Source organism: Adiantum capillus-veneris, chromosome 5, assembly GCF_014529385.1.
Source record: "Adiantum capillus-veneris isolate H3 chromosome 5, ASM1452938v2, whole genome shotgun sequence".
Taxonomy (NCBI): Eukaryota; Viridiplantae; Streptophyta; class Polypodiopsida; order Polypodiales; family Pteridaceae; genus Adiantum; species Adiantum capillus-veneris.
Genome location: NC_140935.1, coordinates 110,205,183 through 110,225,001, shown reverse-complemented (window position 1 = coordinate 110,225,001; position 19,819 = coordinate 110,205,183). Strand labels below are relative to the sequence as shown.

Sequence of the window (19,819 nt, the reverse complement as noted above, 5' to 3'; positions counted from 1 at the left end):
ACTTTGACCCGACTGTACGCATCCATTCTTGAACAAAAATTGAGTAGATGGGCAGAGAATGAGGGCATAAGGGCAACAAGACAAGCTGGATTCAGAAGGGGTTATTCCACTTTAGATCATATTCTTACGCTCAGAGCCATTATTGAGGAAGGAAGAGCAAACGGGAGAAGGATGTATTGTTGCTTTGTGGATTTTCGGAAAGCTTTTGATACAGTACCAAGGGCCAGATTGATGCACAGGATGCAAGAGTTAGGGGTCCCCAAAGAGATTATTTGGGGGATCATGGCCTTATACGGGTCAGTAACTGGTTATGTACGTACTTCAGAAGGGGATTCCGACATTGTTCATTCCACCGTTGGAGTAAAGCAGGGATGCCCACTATCCCCTACTTTATTTAATATGTACATAGATGAGGTATCAGATTACATTGATAGAGAGGGTGACAAAGGTGCTCAACTTGCAGGGTCATGGATCCCTTTGTTGTTGTATGCAGATGATATTGTATTGATAGCAGAATCACCACATGGAATGCAGAGGCAGCTAGATGCATTACATAAATTCGCGGAGGACAGTGGACTGTCGGTAGACTTGGGTAAAACCAAAGTTATGGTGTTTAACACCACACCGCAGTGGGTTAGGAGATTGGCACCTACATTTGCATATGGCCATGATACAGTAGAGTACACAGATGCATACACATACCTTGGTGTGGTATTTGCAGGACCAAAGTTTACTCTTAAGAAAGCAGCGGATGCTAGATTATCTAGAGCCTCTGCGGCCTTGGGAGAGTTGGAGAGGATGTGTTCACAAGTGCAGTTTCAGGAACCACGAACAAAACTTTGGCTCTTTGATACTGTGGTGGCTTCGGCTATGCTTTATGGGGTCCAGATTTGGGGACCATCTGTGGATCAGGATAATTGGAAGTCAATGGAGAGACCTTTGGTATCTATGATTTCCCGAATGATTAGAGCCAAGGCCTCCGTACCACACGCGATTACCCGAGCGGAACTAGCGGCCCCTCCGATAGAAATTGAAGCTCTTACCACATCAGTGTCCTTTATACATGGTTTGTGGGATACAAATAATTGCCGATATACTAGACTGGCCCTCGAATCCTCTCGACAATTAGCAATGAAAGGGGATACATCATGCTGGTATGCGCAACTGTCCTCGTGGTTTCAGAGACACGGGTTCAGTATGGAAAGATTACCCCCCTTCCAATACTATCTTGAGGCTCCATCACTGGCAATTACACGAACGGAGATTAATAAAATCATCCGACAGGATCATAGAGGACATGGGTAGACCCTACACGAATTAGTGGCCGACTACAAAGAAAACTTCCTACAACTATCTGAAGATGGATTTGTGATTCGCCCGAGTTACATGGATACCCACTTGTCTCATGGTTTGAGATGTGCTATTGGTCATATTCGTACATCCTCACACCAGTTGGAAATTGAATTTGGCAGATTTAGGGGAATCCCACCTAAGAGCAGGATTTGCAAGTTATGCAGAATGGAGCCAGAGACAGAATTACACTATATATGCCACTGCACAGTATACTATGAGATACGTGGGTGTTTTCATTGCCTCTTTAAAGAAGGCTTTGGACTGCTAGATAGAATCGTGATACCAAGACCAAAGATGCTTAGGCTTGTACCTACTGGAACTACATCGGCACAGGGATAATCTAATGACAAGACAAAGAGCACTACAGCCTCAGAGGCAGATCACAGATTTCTTCGGATCGAGAGAAGCAGGAGTGGAAGGAGAAGCAAGAGGCCAGCAGCCAGCACAAAGGAGTACCCATACCAAAGGCACCCTAATTGACAGAGCGATTGAGCTTAGGAAATCGAGACGACCATGACCAAGATGCAGAAGCACACTTCACCGGAGGAGACTACAACAAAGGATTAGAAGCATTCTAGCCAGACACCCCGAATGCTCCTAAGAAGTTTATTTAATACTTTGTATTTAGTTTTTCACATTTATTTTCACACTTAGTACTTTAGTACTAAGGTACCCAGACATTGTAACAGATTCACCACTTTTGTATCAGTTTGGTCTCATAGGTCATTCTGGCCTTTTGAAGACGTTAATATAACATTTCATTTCATCTGTGTGTGTGTGTGTGTGTGTGTGTGTGGTAGATTGATTATGCCATTTCCCTCTTGAATAACAGGTCTTCAGTTCAACTTTCCTTGTCGGATATTTCTTTAAGGTCTCTTGGGATAGTTTCCTACGACGTTAAAATACTCTTCTTCTTCTTTTTCTTCTTCTTTGTGTGTGTGTGTGTGTGAGAAAAGGGGCTGTATTTCATGTACAAAAGAGACATCTGGAGATGCTGGATGGCCTATCACTCGAGGAAGTACAAAAGTAAAATAACACTGTGAAGGCTATGTGAAAGTGAGGTGGCTGTGTAAATGAACCACCGGGGAGCTGCATAATGCCAGATGCAGGCATGGATGGTCCCGACTGAAAAGGAACCGACGATCTCGCCCATGTGTGAAGAAAGAAGCATCTACGTTGTTCTGCTGCCCTGGAGGAGCCTGCCGAAGTATCCCACTGATTGCGAAGAGTATGCAGCAGCTCAGTCCAAATCAGTGTCAAAACTGTGGAAGTAGGGGAGGACTGTGAGCCCAGAATGTGAGGACATTGAGTCTTCCACATGGTCCAAACATTAAACCTGCATATCATAGTGAAAGTTGTGTCCCACCGGTAGAAGTGCAACTAGTGACTTGCATCTGGGATCATTTATAGAGTGCCATCCATACCTATGGGACTAAAATTAAGACAGTTGCATGAAACTGCAATCGATCTACGCGAGTGGATGTAGGAGCATTTGAGGACACTTTCAGTAGAAGGGACATTGTTTTTTACTTAGGGACACACCAAGCGCCTAGAAAGAACCTACATGTTAGTGGATAAAGATGGGAGTCCGCTAGTAGACAAGAGATGGGATCAAAGCTTAAAGGACTTAGGGTCTGGTGGAGTAGTCCTAGACGATGACATATGGGAGTTTTCCAAGGATGGTGACATCATCCTCCTAGGGGACTTCAATGCCGGACGGGCAATGCTCGGGCAATCTCCTATGACACTTCAGAGGAGATGCTTAGAGAGCTGAATGTAGAAGATTTGGCTTGCCAGACATTCACAGGATAGAGAGCAGACAGAGTATGTGAGACATCTCCCAGAGATGGCAACCACAGACTTATACCACTTGTCCTGACTAGAGACTCAAGAGAGGCATGGCGCTTCTTTCACGAGCACTCCCCTCCCCCAATGATTACTTCTCTTGATGTGTGGGGTTAGTACGCAACATCCTTATATACAATCCCTAGACACCCCTTCCAGATCCTCTTCAGCCATGCCCATCTATGAGTACCTTCTTTACCACTGAGATGGTAAAGCCGGCCATTGACAGGATGAAGACTAGGAGGGCGTATGATCATGATGGTCTAGTAGCAGAGCACTTTATACATGCTAGAGATATGCTGGCAGAGGTTCTTGCAGTTCTGTTCAATCGTGTCATGTGTGAGGGTCTACCTGAGATTGTCTACTATTGTGCCTATCTTCAAGGCAGGTGATCCAACAGATGGGCAAAGAGTGAGGGCATACGGGCAACAGAACAGGCCGGTTTTAGGAGAGGCTTCTCCACTCTTGACCATATTTTGACACTCAAAGCCATCATTGAGGAGGGTAGGGCACATGGGAGTAGGATTTATGGTAGCTTTGTGGATTTCCGCAAAGCATTTGACATGGTGCCCAAAGCCAGATTGATGTGCAAACTATACGAGATGGGAGTGCTCATTGAGTTGATTTGGGGGATCATGGCTCTACACAGATCCGTGGTGGGACATGTACACACTCCAGAGGGGATATCTGATTTAGTTCACTCCACTACTGGAGTGTTCAACAAGGTTGCCCATTGTTCCCTACTCTATTTGGTATGTACATAGACAAGGTCTCTGATTGTCTCCTACTCTATTTGGTATGTATATAGATGAGGTTTCTGATTACATTGATAGAGAGGGTGACAAGAGGTGCCCAAGGGACATGGATTCCATTGTTGTTGTATGCTAATAATATTGTGTTGATCTCTGATCATTGGAGGGTATGCAACGACATTTGGATGCATTACATAGCTTTGCAGAGGATAGTGGATTATCTGTAACCTTGGTAAAACCACCAAGGTTATGGTGTTTAACACCACACCGCAGTGGCTCAGGAGATCATCACCTACATTCACTTATGGTCAGGAGAGTATAGAGTACACAGATGCATACACTGGGCCAAGGTTTTTTTGAAGAGAGCAGCAAAGACAAGACTGACCAGAGCGTATGTGGCCTTGGGAGAAATGGAGAGGATGTGTTAGCACGTTCAATTCTAGAAACCCCGAACAAATCTCTGGCTCTTTGATACCTTGGTAGCTTCATATATGTTCTATGGGATTCAAGTTTGGGGACCCTTTGTGGGTCACGATGGGTGGAGAGGTATGGAGAAGCCCTTGGTACCTATGATCTCTCGGCTGATTAGAGTCAAGGCCTCTGTGCCACACGAGATCATTAGAGTGGAGTTAGCAACCCCCCCTATGGAGATAGAGGCGCTTACCAGATCAGTCTCCTTTCTGCTCAGCTTATGTGATACTATCAGCGACAGATATGCCAGATCAGCCCTTGAGTCCTCTAGACAGTTAGCTTTATAGCGGGGCACATCATGCTCGTATGCACAGATGTCATCATGGTTCCAAATACATGGCTTCAACATGGACAACTTACCTCCCTTCCAATACTCCCTTAATGCACCATTGCTGCCTCTTACACGCGTGGAGATTAATAGACTCATGCGCCAAGACACTAGGAGGACAAGAGCCGACATGAGTTGGGCACAATGATGGCTTTCTATAGAGAGCATCTTTTGCAATCGACAGGGGATGGGCTTGTGATTCAACCTAGCTGTATGGATACACTCTATCTCATGGGTTACGGTGTGCCGTTGGTCAAATACGAACATCTTCAAACCAGCTTGAAATTGAGATTGGTAAGTTCAGAGGGATACCAATAGCTACCAAGATAAGTCGCCTATGCTGTATGAGCCAGAGACAGAGATGCATTACATGTGTCAGTGCACAATGTGTTACAAGATACGGGGTTTCTTCTACAGTCTATTCAAAGAGTGCTTTGGACCCCTCTCCAGAGTCATGAGCTATCAGGACTGAATCTAATTGGTTACACATACATAAAGATAGTTTATTGAGAAGATCTGGAGAGAGACAATCCCAGAGATGGATTACGGATTTCTTCACACCAAACACTCTAATGTGACCCTCATTCTAAAGGCAAAGAGCTGACGACTGCGCCCAGGTGTCAAGAAAGACACATCGAGACTATGCTCCGCTGCCTTGGAGGAGCAGACTGAAGAATCCCACACGTTGCGAAGAGTATGCAAAACTTTGTCCCGATGGCTATCAAAACGGTGGACGTAGGAGCAGAGCCCTCCTTGGGAAGCTTGTGGTCAAAGGACTTCTTCCGAAGGAGGAGCCCTGGCAGGAGCTACTGCTTCACCGGATTCAAGCTCGAGTCCCTCATGCAGGCAACCCTTGAAGCCCGTTCATCAGGTGGATTTTTACAGATATGCGTAGGGTTAGTCTGAGCAGGAGCCTGTAGGACCGATTTGCTGCGAGCCTTCTTAGGCCCTAGGCGCAGTTAAATGGCCTGGAGCACCATCAACCCACTTGCATGGAGGAGCGCTTGAGGCAGCCTCTTGTTTGGAACCCCATGGTTAGCACATAGAGAGGCCACTTGGTTGGTAGCAGGCCTCATGTTTCTTGGGGTCGCATGGCAGAGGGCCGAGCCCGCACTCTCGGCGACTGGTTTCAAATTTCAGGCTTTTCCGAAGAGGTTCAACGCATACGGTTGTGAGGAATGAAGGGGGTGCAGACTCCAGAGCATGTGTCAGGATATTCAGAGGCTATACCAGCTGAGTGGCATAACCGGGTTGGCAGGTGTATGGTGGAGGGTAGTGGCCATATGTATGAGGAGGGTACATTGGATAGGGAGCACCAATTTCATGAGCAGCAGATTGGGTAGGGTGAGAAGGTGGAGTAGGTGGAAAGCCTGGAAAGTCGCTGCAAAAGGAAGCAAGATGGGACGAGGTGGATTGGGAGCGTGAGGCCATGGAGGTCCTTGAAACTGTGAGGACGCCAACCCTGGGTGCCCAAACTCCATAGTAGGTGGTGGTTGTTCGGCTCCCTTAGAATTCCTCGAATGAGCTTTCAAAGCGTTCGTTTGTAGTGTGATAGCAGGAACATGAGTAGAACTTGGAGCTGTGGTTGTCAAGGATGTAGCTGTTTTTGAAACTGCTATAGACTGATGTTGAGCGCAGGAGGGACACGCTATGCTGACCACAGGAGAAAGTTCTTGAAATGCGGCCATATCATTTGCTTCTTTTAGCTGCATTCGTAAAGTGCGGACGATGTGTTTGAGGTCTTGTACCTGTCAAGTGAGAATTCTAATGCGATCTTGAGCTTGAGCAATTAACAAATCCCTATCCATCGAACGTTGAAGGTGGCTGCGCACTTCCCTTTGCATACTGTCATATACAACGCGATGCAGGCCGTTAGTATCATACAAAGAGATTGATCATCTAAAATAGTTGAAATTGCTCTTCTGTCCGCATCTAGAAGTCTGTCGGCCTGGGGGGAAAAGTTGGGAAATGGGTCAGGTTGCACAGAGCTAGGTGCCCCTGTACTAGGAGTAGAAGTAGGTGCGACTTGCCGACACAACTGGAGCATGTGTTTGGGCGCCTGTAACACTAACAATAGGTGGTGTAAAGCAGAGGTGGCCACGAAAGTGGTCACGCTCACATTTATTGGAGTTACGGCCCTGACATCTGAGATTTTAACATGTGATTCTGAGAATGGTAATGTTTCTAGCTCTTCAATCGAGTCATTCTGTACTTTAGCCCTCTTGCGTAAAGTGCCTTTCCCTTTGGGCACCCTGGATGAACCTGATTACTCTTTGGCATCATCTTGCGGAATGAAGACATCAATGGCATCTTCTTTCTGTTGCATAGTTTGCACTACCCAACACATAATGGGGGCAACACAACAATTAAACCTCTCAACCTTCCCCTTTCTTTGAGTCCAAAATTGCTTTGCTTTGTCCTGCAGCGCCTTAAAGAGTAGATGGTGAAACGGATAGGGCAGATAGTGGCAGAGACAAAAAAATGCATCACACACAACTGGAGAGGAAGGAACCACTACTTTATCCAGTGCGCGCAGTAAAAAGTAATACTATACATGGAGTACAATTGCTCATTCATGTGATATTCCGCATGTGAGTGTAGCAACAACTCTTGGCACGCATTAGCAGTGTCTTTAGGGGAGAGATTGGAGAATGTTTTAGTGGTGGACAAAGGTACAGGCACATTCAGTATCCCCATCGCACGCCCAACATCCTCCACTGTAAGAGTAACTCCATTTAGTTCGGAAAACTGAGTAAAAGAGCACTTAGCTTGGCACTAGAAATGGTGCAAGATAGATCGGCATAAGCCAGATTCTGGTGACCAAGGTGTAGTAACTGCTGCTGAGAAAAAATATCCTTGAGTACTGGGTTGGGAGCCTATAAGTGATATATCATAAGTAGGGATACCTTGGAGATGGCATCAAAAGGGCAGGGCACCTCGAGAGTGGTTACCTTGCGGGGAGTAATTGATTGGGACGAATCTTTCTCGAAAGATTCCTCGGACAGTTGCTCTGAACTCGAGGCATAGTTCGATTTACTTTCACTGCTATCCCCAGAGGAGGCGGAGGATTCCTACTCAGGTTGGAGAAGCTCTTCCTGATTTCAAGTGTGAACTATTTTTGGAGATACTGATGATAGGTTACCTGAGAATTTAGAACTCAAGTATGCAATTGACAAATTCTCCAAAAGCTTGCGCTGCTCGTATCCACACCCAGATACATATACAACTGTATTCCGCAATTGAGTAGAGCTATCAAAGCATGTGCTCTAAACCACACCCGAATACATTGAACGAGTACCAGTGAGCATACAGTAAGCAAGATTTAACTTTAAAGATGCTCTGTCAAATCGAGTTTCACAGTTCTCTTCCAGAGTGCTACTCAGTGCTCGGGTGGCCAAGGAGACCAATGATGGGTGTTACTTCTTAGATTTGCATCGAGCTTTAGCATGTCGTAAAGAGAGACTTGCTCAAAGGTGTTCCTAAGGATAGTTTCTGTTGTAGGCTTCTCGCTTTTGGTCAAGGCATGTTCTGGAACTTTGATCTGTTGCAAGTCAGCTATTGCTTTCAAGAAGGCCCCATCAATATCAGATAGCATAGAACTCGGTCGACTGTTGGCACCAGGGGGTGGCTTGTCAGATGATGCAAACGGACTAGGTTTTTGAGGAGGAATTGGAAGAGCCGGACCTTCAAGAAGACTGAGGCCTGAGGCTGCTCGTTGTGACCTAGTAAGGACACCAAATGGCTTCTCCACTTGCTGCATCCTATCCTCAGGTGTAACCACATGTGTAGAAGGTGACGGTTGAGGAATGGTGCTTACCGCAATCAGGTTGATCTTCGGAAATGTGGACTCTTGTCGGTTTTGACTGAGATTGGAATAGGTAAATGCCCGTTGATTTATCGACTAAGCCATCCAAAGTTGAAGGGAAGAGCACTAGGTAAGCATCTTCTCTGTTGAGCCAAGACCCCTGTAGAACGAGACAATCTTCTAGCATGGTAGTCTGCATCCTCTATGGAGATTCCTCTGAAGGTCAGAAATTTTATATTCACCTTAGCCAGGACGCTGGTGAGCTCCTCCATGGCTGCCTGTACAGGAGCTTGTTCAAGAGCTTGCTGTAGCACAGGGGGTGAGAACTGTACTGGGGAAGGCGACCTAAGAGGTGAAGAATTGTTTGAGAGACTGGAGGTAGCTGCGTGGGAAGGTAGGGGTAACGGGGCTGATGGACTTCTACTCGGTACAAAGGGTTGGCACTTTCGATGGTAGTACTTCAGAGGACTCAATAATGGACTTTGTCGGTCTTTGGACTGCCTCGTATGTGTCATGCAGTATCGGAAACCACCCAAGCTTTGGGCACTAAGACTTTTACTTAGCTGGTTCAGACTCCACTAGACCAGTGTGAGTGACTTGGACAAGAGACTAGCCAAGGACGAGTGACTAGACCGAGACCAGAGACTAACCAAGACGAGGGGGAACGAGAGACTAGACCAGGACGAGTGACTAGACCAAGACAAGTGACTAGACCAGCTGGTTTAGGACTGAGCTGGACAGACCAAGACGTGCTATTCTAGTCCAGACTAGCAAACCAACATAGACGAGAGCTTAAACGAGCTAGCTCCTCGACCTGTAGGCACAAAGGAGTGAAACTTCAGTTGAGGTCCCACCGTGTGTGCCTAAAATGAGAGCACATGTAGCGGGAATAATGTGTCGTGCTCTCTACTGTGGGTGCTCCTCGATGCAATGTGCATGAAATCTCACTACAATAGAATGAAAACACTGTAGACGATGAGCAATATAGCAAACAAGTAACTCAATAGAACAATAGACTCAACAGTAGAACCTGAACAGCATAGGACTCGACCAACACAGATGAACCGGTACAGACTCTGGCATGGCAGCGTACACTCTGCTCCAAGCCCAGAACTCATGGGTACAATGGAGGTGTCGAGGCTCAAGATGTGCAAGGACGGTGCTGTGTGTGACATAGAGTCGACGACTCGACTCGACACTAGACTCAAGACTCATAAACCATCTAGAACAGTATCAGACTAAAGCAAATGTGAGAATATATACAACCCAAAAAGGCCAACCAACAGATAACATCAAATATTTCTGACTGCCCAGCTGCACCTATCCCCAAACTGTGGCGGAGAAGAACTGGCCACGGTGTCCTCTAAACCACCACTCCAGCCACGTGTCAAGTCCACCAAGTGTGAACCCACGATCAGCTGTATTCTGTCTTGTCTTTCCGTGTAGAGTGACACTGTAGCCCAGCTACAACCGTCGCATGGAATATCATCCATATAGCACACACGAGAGCAAGCAGGAACTAGTTCCCATTTACAACTAGTTCCTTTTCCACACAAGGGAATAACAAGGAGTGTTCTTCACTGGCCTTCCTGAGTGGTTTTGCACATGTGAAAGGAATGAATACAAAACTATAAAGTTCATTTGAGATAGGGTATCTTTAGAGGACAGATAGAATGCATGCAATTAAGAAGTAAAAATCTATCTAGAAGCATTGACATTAGAAGGCATGCTAAGGTTAAAGGGACGTAGGCAAGTAAACATGTGCTTTGGCAGGAATGATGACGCTGATTTAACTGTGATGACTATCAGGATGAGAAGAGATTAAAGAATCGGGTTAAGTTAAAACCTACTTGGGACGGTTAATGCTGCATGCTCTCCATTACACGATTTTTTATCCTCAACTCATACACCACTAATTTCTAGAAATAGATAAGACAGTCTGGTTGAAGAAGCAAAGAGAACTGAAACCCGAATATCAACCTTTTTTGCACCAGAGTCGTGTATTGAAGGGAAAAGCCCAGTGTCATCAAGTCGATAGCCTTTGGCCTCTGCCATCAATCTCAATCTGCAAAAACATAATAAACTTTTTAAACTCCATGTCAAGTCACCAAAAAGTCACAAGTAAACATAACCTTCTATTCAAGACATCATTCCCAGTCCAAGCAATAAGACCAAATGGGTACATTTCAATCGAATAAACCTGCATGTCCATTCAGAATTCAGCAAACTTTACCTTGCACCTTTGAGAAGCTAAGGAAAAAAGGCTTTCAGAAAGACACCTTGAAGTCTATGCGGTGGCGCAACTCTCTGCCAGGGTATTTGCACAAGCCATAGTAAGTGTCAACACCTGAATCTGTATGCTTTTCAGCACAAAAGTGACCCCAGGATATTTTAAATCCCTTTTGAATGCGACTTTTACCAAAAAAGTAGTCACATATGCAAGAAATATTTATAGACTCAAAAGAATGTGCACAGATACATAAGAATGAGTGTCCCATGCACATCACAGACGTGTGTACATGTGAGACGTGGATTTACATGCGTACAAAAGAATTAATCATTATAATTTTATTTGTGTAAGCCTGGATGCATGTTCTGAAGATTTGTCTGCCGATATTATCGCTTCACAATTTATAACAGAATCTGAAAAGACCTATTCATAAAGTTGGCTAGGCTTAAGGATGTTACCTCAATGCTGTTGGTATCAGAAATCAGTAGACTCTCTGCCAAGAAGTTATTTCTTCTCAATGCAGCAATTAGTTTCACCAGAAAACCTTTATGACTTGAACATGAAAAAAAGTTAGTTAGCCTTTGCCTCCCTTTGACCTGTCACTCAATACCAGAGTGTCAAATATTGATAACCTAATGAAAGGAAAGAAAGAGAGAGACTAAGGCTTCGAGATATATTAAAAGTCCTGAGACAAAGCAAACAGCACAGCAGCGTATCAACTGTATTGAGGCATTGAATGCTCTAGCTTGAAGAGAGTATTGTACCCCCCTAAGGATGTTCTAGAATTATTGAGGGAAATTAAATTTTGTATTTTGCCTATGAAAATCTCAGTGGTTTGGCTTGTACATAAAGAATCCACAAAACAGGACACATCTGACCATGTAGTGCTTCTTGCAGCACATAAAAGCATCATCACCACATGCTGGCTTCACACAAGTGCAATGTTACATGCACAAGGTGCATAAAAGTCAATTTCAAGAAGACTCTGAGCATTGAAAACAAAGAACTTGATTTTATAGGTTCGTAAACAATAGGTGTATTGTATATTGACAGCTCTCTGCACAAGCAAGGTGCATAAAAGTTGATGGGGCATGAATGAATAAAGAAAACATTTAAACTTAAAAGTTCAAAGACATTAGGGATAATGTCGACAAATTCCTAAATCTGACATTGGTCCCTTGAAGGCCCTTGATTACTGACATTTGCAGACCTTCCACAGCTTTTATATGCTGCCAGGAATCTCGCATTACCAGACTTCAATTTTTCACAAAGATCCTTAATTGGTTGAAAGAAGCCATGTAGGTGAAATTGACAGCATTTACTTGTTTCGTACAATGGTTGAAGAAACTCAACATAATTTGATGCTTGAGGCATTTCTAGAAAGAAGAAATTATTCAAGATATTTCAACCTGGAATTTTCAGAAAGACAATATTAATGATGATTCATTGAACCTTGATCTTTTGAATGAAAAATGCCAAAAACCCTTACATCAGTGAATACCAAACCGCTTGTAGGCTACACATATCCCAGCAGCATAAGAATAGGTCTATGCCCTCTGACTTTACACATCCAAAGGCACACTCGTCTTACCTCTGCAGGAGTCCGGACAGGGAAAAGCAATACAAGAGCCTGCCAAAACTCCTTGGGATCTGTCAATATATGTGCATACAGAAGTTACCATGAATAAGGCCAATCATTCCATTTGCAAGCTGCGAGGACAATTCCATGGTGACTGCGCCCCAAGAGCCTTATGCTGATCTCCCCTCTTTTTCAGATTCTTGACTCATCTCTCCCTCAGCTTGATATCCAAAATTCAGCGTGGATGAATTTAAGCAGCCACAATAATTCAGCACTTTCTAGTGATACTTCTTTTGAGCTTTAATATACAGCCCCACAGATTGTTGCTCAATTTGGAATGCCTTTTCATGTTCTCCCTCAACCTCAGGTTTTGGTACGTACAGCTCACATGCTGGTTAGAAGCACCCCTTCGATACCTTTTCCAGAAGGTTAGAGCTTAAAGTAACGGCCTCTGCAGGGGTCTTTACTGGCTGTCTTGAGCGGCTCTGCTGGCATGAGTTTGGACATTTAACAAAGAATTGTCCCCGACAACCCCAGCTGGCAGAAGTAGCAAACCCCTCCCCCGTGGTGTACTAATGATGGTTGCAACAGCTTTACAGGAGGCTGGTAGGTGGTTACTTAATTCATCTACTCCACAGCAGCAGCAGTAGTAGCAACAATGGTGGTAGTAGCCACAGTTGCAACAGCACTCAACACTGCAGCAGCCATGTTCTTCATCTTCCACTACTCAGCAGCTCCTCATGTAGGTCATTCTCTTCTTCTGAGCATGGTCTATACACTCCCATAGCACTTACATAGCTGCAGCAGGATAAGAATTTTGACACCGTTACTGACCCCATACTCGAATACCTCTCAAAGTCTGCCTTCTAGCTACATTCAACAGACTTTCTCCTTACCCCCTCCTCTGCTGCCTCCTTTGCATTTCGATAGAAAGGTGGTTTTCAGCCTCCCCTGCTTTTAAGGAGATTGGCCCTGGGATGCAGGAGGCATCTACCTCATAGGAATTATATGGCGTCTACTTTCTGTGCAGATGAGTTGAAGCCCTTCATCTCTATGGCAGCTCCTGTACACATATGGAACCATTTCTAGGTAGCTCCCTGGTTGCAAACAGTGGGTAAGGCAATTTGTTTTTAATACTGTTCACAAACAGGCCACACCGCAGGTGATGGATTAGGTCGACTATAGAGTAGTCCCTTTTGGTCCCTGGATACAAAAGGATTCCTCAATTTTCTTTCGGTTGTAATCAGCAGTATGAATGGACATGGATAGCCGAGGTGTGCCACTTTGCCTCCAGTTCTTATATTGCTAGCTTTCCCCCTCTCTTGAGGCTCATAATATGGTTGTTTGGCTTCATGCCTAAAGGAGGCATAACAGAAAAGAAACTAGTCTTAAAGACTTCTTTGAATTCGTGGCTGTGCACCATGTGTCTTGGAATGTGAATGGATTTCATTGGCCAGATGGGCAGGGTAAAGTTCTTTTAAGGCAGGATTTGCATAGACACATCATTGGTGAGAATGATTCAATGATCTATAGATTTTTCGAGAGCACAACTGCCTGTACACGGTTGTGAAAAGGACAATCCTCACATTTTTTGGGAGCCTGGGCCCTGTCATTGGTTCTTAGGCCCATTGTGTTGCTGTTTTTATTTTATGGTGGCCTGGTGGGCTTTCATGCATACAAGCTACTGGCTCTTTTGTTAGAAGTAGAGGCATGTGGGTCTCCATGCGCACTGACAAGAAACTTCATTGTTTTCACGTCTTTGTATACAACTACAGATGCAAGATGATGATTCAGCATGATGTTGTGGCTTGAATGGCTTGCATGGATTACGCCCAAAATGCTCCAAAGAGGGGAAATTTGTGTAGTGGGCTGATTGCCTAGGCTGGCGGACTAATCCAGGAAAGGGCAGGAGTTCGGACTGTGATGATGTAGTTGGAAGACAATACAAGTGCGGGAGAGATGGCACTCTCAACGCTGCTAACGCTCTTCTGCTTCTACTTCTCATGAGACTTGTGTCAAATGACACCAAGGGCTACTTACTTGAGGGAATTTTATAAGAAACTCACTTAAGATAAAGTTTAGGTGCCTGTAGCAAGTGTCTCAGCTGGACCTACACCAAGTGTAGCTGCAAAGCCACACTGGGTAAGACATGCACATGCTCACACATATCATGCTTCACTATTCAAGTCGGTGTGTGGCCGTAAATATTTTACTAGTCTAGACAACCTAGTAACAACGCCAATTGCCTGATTAAACCTCCACACAAAGGAGCAGGCACAAAAATTTTCATGGTTTGGCTTTGGGTTGTAGTATCATGCCCATGTGGCACATCAAGCCAATGCGCACATGACAAGTTAGGCCCTCCTAGTCTGCATATGCAGTCCGCTCCACCGCAAGCATTGCCTCATAGAACTTGGTTGATGTATGGTGGATCATAATAGTCCTATAGTTCACCAAGTTTAAACACACTATCTCTAGACTTGTGAATGGCCACAATGGTGTGCATAGTTCACTCCTGTAGTAGACTCTCCAAGCGTTGTTTTGAATAAGTATTGAATGAACGGGGTCAGAGTGTAGACTGCAATAAAGTACACAGTCTGCATGCTTGTATCATGGGTACTCACTCTGCATGCTTGTATCATGATCAATTGACGTATAGGCTTCGTATGGACCAGTCCGGTCCACCATCAATAACGTGAAAAAGGTAGATGTAGCTGGCTTGACTCTTGGGACTCTGATATCAATAGTCGCTAGGAGGTGTGATAAAGCTTCCCTGCACAATCCTGCCATCTCTGGGTCCTCAATTGAAGTGGGCAGGGGAGGCTCTCTAAAATGACACTATGCTATGGATACATGCCTAATCGTGATATAGCTTTAGGATCTAGGTCTCAAGCCTCCTCGAATTCCCGCTTTTTATGGCGAGCTAGTGTCTTCATCTATTAGCAGCTATAGTGCTCCCCTATCTCTCCCAATGCACATTGTGCACAAAGACATCTATTAGCCCTCTATACTCATCATCATACCATCTTCTTTGGGGCATAGTTCCATTGCTTCATGTTTGTATATGGTGGGAGAAGCATGACAATGGCCAAAGTATGTAGTATGGAAGGCAGCTAACTCAGTAGTGCTCAGGGCTCCAACTAGTATATGGCCTCGTAAACACAGATGGTGCGCTAGTACTAGAGAGAGAGGTTTGTATGTCTGCACCATAAGGAAGTGGGAAATGGTCTTCAGCTACCCCTTGGCATGGTTTTTCATGAATTTGAATCAAGATTTACCCAGAGTTATCCGTTTTACTGGTAGTTAGTGATGAAAACAAAGGTCGAAATGCGCAAATCAAAATTTTGACACCCCTAAAACAAATCTCTATCCTGAAGGTTATGTTGCCTTACAAATGCTCACCAAAAATCACCTCAATTGGAAAATGTGAGCCGAAAGGGTGCTAGCAATGCTACCATGGAATGTCGAAACCCACTCTGATACAAATTTGTTGGAAATACATATGCATTACTACAAACAAAGATGGAGAAGCTGAAGGAAAAAAGCTCAAGAAAACAGAACACTGAAAGCTATATTATTGAGAGTGTGGCAATACAAAGATAAGGCTTGTCCTAGAGAGATTCGCGTATATTCAAGAAGGGGGAGAAAAACCTCCAGATGAGGGAAAAAAGTGCCTCGATGATCCAAGGGTTAGAGAGAGGAGAGTAGAGGTTTAAAACACTATCTTAAACAATACATATTCAAGCTTGATCTCACGAACGGAAGAGAGAGAAATGAATCGAAATGTTATATTAACGTCTTCAAAAGGCCAAAATGACCTATGAGACCAAACTGTTACAAAATTGTGAATCTGATACCATGTCTGGGTACAAAAAGACTAGAACAAAAATACTACTATTACTAGAATCCATCCTCATCTGCACTTTGGATGTCAAGAGAGTATGGCTTGAATCCTCTTCTGTAGTCTCTGTCGATGCTGTGTAGCCCCTCTCCTCAATCGTGGCCGTTTGCATCTCCGTAGCTCCAGTGCTCGGTCGATGAGAGTGCTGGTAGTGGTCGAATGAATGTGGCCCGAGCTTTGCAGTGATGGCTACTCCTCCGGCTGTTCCATATCTAGGGAAAAGAAATCTGTAATCTGTCTCTGGGACTATCTCTCTCTAGCTCTCCCCAGTAAAGTGTCTCTATATCTATGTAACTCAAGTAGATATAGCCCAAGACATCTCTGATCCTCATAATCATGACCCTAGAGAGAGGACCGAAACCCTCTCTAAATAAGCAATGGAAACGGCCCCGAATCTCATAGTACACTATGCAATGACATATGTAATGTAGTTCTATCTCTGGCTCCAACTGGCATAAGACTCATATCCTGATGTCTGCTGGTATCCCTCTGAATCTACCAGTCTCAATCTCCAACTGATGTGAGGATGTGCGTATCTGACCAATGGCACACCGCAAACCATGAGACATATGTGTATCCATGTAGCTGGGTCGAATCACAAACCCCATCTCCTGTAAGGTGGAGAAGACGCTCTCTATAGAAATCCATCTTCGAGCCTAACCCTGTGGCGGCTCTATCCATGTCCTTCTGGTATCCAGCTGGATCATGTCCCGACGAATGAGTCTAGTAATCTCCATCCCATGTAAGAGACATCGAGGGTGTCTGAAGAGAATACTGGAAAGGGGGCAGCCTGTCCATGGTGAAGCCATGCATCTGAAACCATGATGTAATCTGTGCATACCAGCATGAAGTGTCCCCTTGAAGAGCTAACTGTCTGGAAGACTCAAGGGGCAGTCTAGCATATCTATCTCTAGTAGTATCCCACAAGCTGTGCACAAAGGAGACTGACCTAGTAAGCGCCTCAATCTCCATAGGAGGGGTAGCTAGCTCTGCTCGAATGATAGCGTGGGGTACGGAGGCCTTGGCTCTGATCAGTCGAGAGATCATAGATACCAAGGGCCTCTCCCTACGTCTCCAACCATCCTGGCCTACAGAATGTCCCCATATCTGCACCGCATACAACATAGCTGAGGCTACTAAAGTATCAAAGAGCCATAACTTTGTCCGAGGTTCCTAGAACTTAACGTGCGAACACGTCCTCTTCAAGCGGAGAGAGAGAGAGAGAAATGAAATGAAATGAAATGTTATATTAAAGTCTTCAAAAGGCCAAAATGACCTATGAGACCAATCAGTTACAAAATAGTGAATCTAATACCATGTCTGGGTACAAAAGAACTAGAAAAGAACTAGAAGTGGAACAAAATACTACTACTACTACTACAATCTAAAACTACGTGGGTGTAGCAGCTGATATAATAGGTACCCGGTAAACTGGATGTAACAGTGTGTGAAACAAAGATGGAAGAAATGGTGAGGATCCATCCTCATCTGCACTCTGGATGTCGAGAGAGTATGGCTCGAATCTTCTGTTGTAGTCTTCGTCGATGCTGTGTAGCTCCTCTCCTCAGTCGCGGTCGTCTGTATCTCTGTAGCTCCAATGCTCGGTCGATGAGAGTGCCAGTAGTGGTCGAATGAGTGTGGGACGAGCTCTGCAGTGGTGGCTGCTCCTCTGGCTGTCCCATATCTAGTGAAAAGAAATCTGTAATGTGTCTCTGGGACTGCCTCTCTCTAGCTCTCCCCAGTAAAGTGTCTCTATACCTGTGTAACTCAAGTAGATATAGTCCAAGACATCTCTGATCCTCATAACTCATGACCCTAGATAGAGGACCAAAACCCTCTCTGAATAAGCAGTGGAAACGCCCCCGTATCTCATAGAACACTGTGCAATGACATATGTAGTGCAACTCTGTCTCTGGCTCTCTCTGGCATAATCGGCATATCCTGCTGTCTGCTGGTATCCCTCTGAATCTACCAGTCTCAATCTCGAGCTGATGTGAGGATGTGCGTATCTGACCAATGGCAGAACGCAAACCATGAGACATATGTGTGTCCATGTAGCTGGGTCGAATCACAAACCCATCTCCTGTGAGGTGGAGAAGATGCTCTCTATAGAAAGCCATCTTCGTGCTCAACTCCTGAGGCGGCTCTATCCATGTCCTCCTGGTGTTGAGCTGGATCAGGTCCTGACGAATGAGTCTAGTGATCTCCACCCGTGTAAGAGACAGCGAGGGTGCCTGAAGAGAATACTAGAAAGGGGGCAACCTGTCCATGGTGAAGCCATGCGTCTGAAACCATGAAGTCATCTGTGCATACCAGCATGAAGTGTCCCCCTGTAGAGCTAACTGTCTGGAAGACTCAAGGGCCAGTCTAGCATATCTGTCTCTAGTAGTATCCCATAGGCTGTGCACAAAGGACACTGATCTGGTAAGCGCCTCAATCTCCATGGGGGGGGCAGCTAGCTCTGCTCGAATGATCGCGTGAGGTACGGAGGCCTTGGCTCTAATCAATCGGGAGATCATAGATACCAAGGGCCTCTCCATACGTCTCCAACCATCCTGGCCTACAGAAGGTCCCCATACTTGTACCCCATACATCATAGCTGAGGCTACTAAAGTATCAAAGAGCCATAACTTTGTCCGAGGTTCCTGGAACTGAACCTGCGAACACATCCTCTCCAAGCCTCCCAAGGCCGTATAAGCTCTGGTCAGTCTAGTCTTTGCTGCTCTCCCCAAAGAAAACCTCGGCCCAGTGAAGACTATCCCAAGGTAAGTGTATGCATCTGTATACTCCACAATCTCTTCACCATACGTGAAGGTCGGTGCCGATCTCCTGATCCACTGCAGTGTGGTGTTAAACACCATGACCTTGGTTTTACCAAGGTTTACAGACAATCCACTATCCTCTGCAAAACTGTGTAATGCATCCAACTGTCGCTGCATACCCTCTGGTGAGTCAGAGATCAAGACAATATCATCAGCATATAACAACAATGGGATCCACGTCCCTGCCAACTGAGAGAGAGAGAGAGAGAGAGAGAGAGAGAGAGAGAGAGAGAGAGAGAGAGAGAGAGAGAGATGAAATGAAATGATATATTAACGTCTATAAAAGGCCAAAATGACCTATGAGACCAACTGATTACAATGATGAGTCTAGTACCAAGTCTGGGTACAGACAAAGAAAACTACAAACTAAAAACTAAGATAGGAGTGCTACCGACTCCTATGGGTGGCTAGTAGGCTGAACAATAGTATCATGCCACAAAGGTACAAAGTGGGGATAAGTGTCACCATGATACAATATAGCAGTAGCATGAAGCCTATCCTAATCGACACTCTGAGTGCCGTGCTAGAATCCTGTGGATCCTCTACCGCAATCTCCGCCGGTGCTGCGTGGCTCCCCTCCTCAGTCGCGGTCGTCTCGATCTCCCAAACTCTATAGCTCGGACAATGAGAGTACCGCTGGTGTGTGTATGGGTGGGAACCGAGCTCTGTGATGGTGGTGTCCCCTCTGCCTCTGTGGTACTCAGACTGAAGAAATCTGAGATGCGTCTCTGGG

At 45.2% G+C, this 19,819-nt stretch overlaps 1 protein-coding gene and 1 long non-coding RNA gene across 4 annotated transcripts in view; one reads left to right on the top strand and one right to left on the bottom strand.

Moving 5' to 3' along the window:
- Positions 1 to 19,819, top strand: part of LOC147457906 (uncharacterized) — a 207,193-nt gene that overhangs the window by 7,715 nt on the left and 179,659 nt on the right. The gene's annotated exons all lie outside the window — the stretch shown is intronic.
- The window catches only part of POL{LAMBDA} (DNA polymerase lambda (POLL)), a 197,978-nt gene that overhangs the window by 1,766 nt on the left and 176,393 nt on the right, over positions 1 to 19,819 (bottom strand). For both annotated transcript variants that reach the window (XM_086512682.1, XM_086512683.1), the window contains 4 exons: positions 11,243 to 11,336; positions 10,834 to 10,914; positions 10,687 to 10,754; positions 10,535 to 10,619 (listed from right to left, as the gene is read on the bottom strand). In XM_086512682.1, coding sequence (XP_086368808.1) covers positions 10,535 to 10,619; positions 10,687 to 10,754; positions 10,834 to 10,914; positions 11,243 to 11,336 — 328 coding nt within the window. The remainder of the gene's footprint in view (positions 1 to 10,534; positions 10,620 to 10,686; positions 10,755 to 10,833; positions 10,915 to 11,242; positions 11,337 to 19,819) is intronic.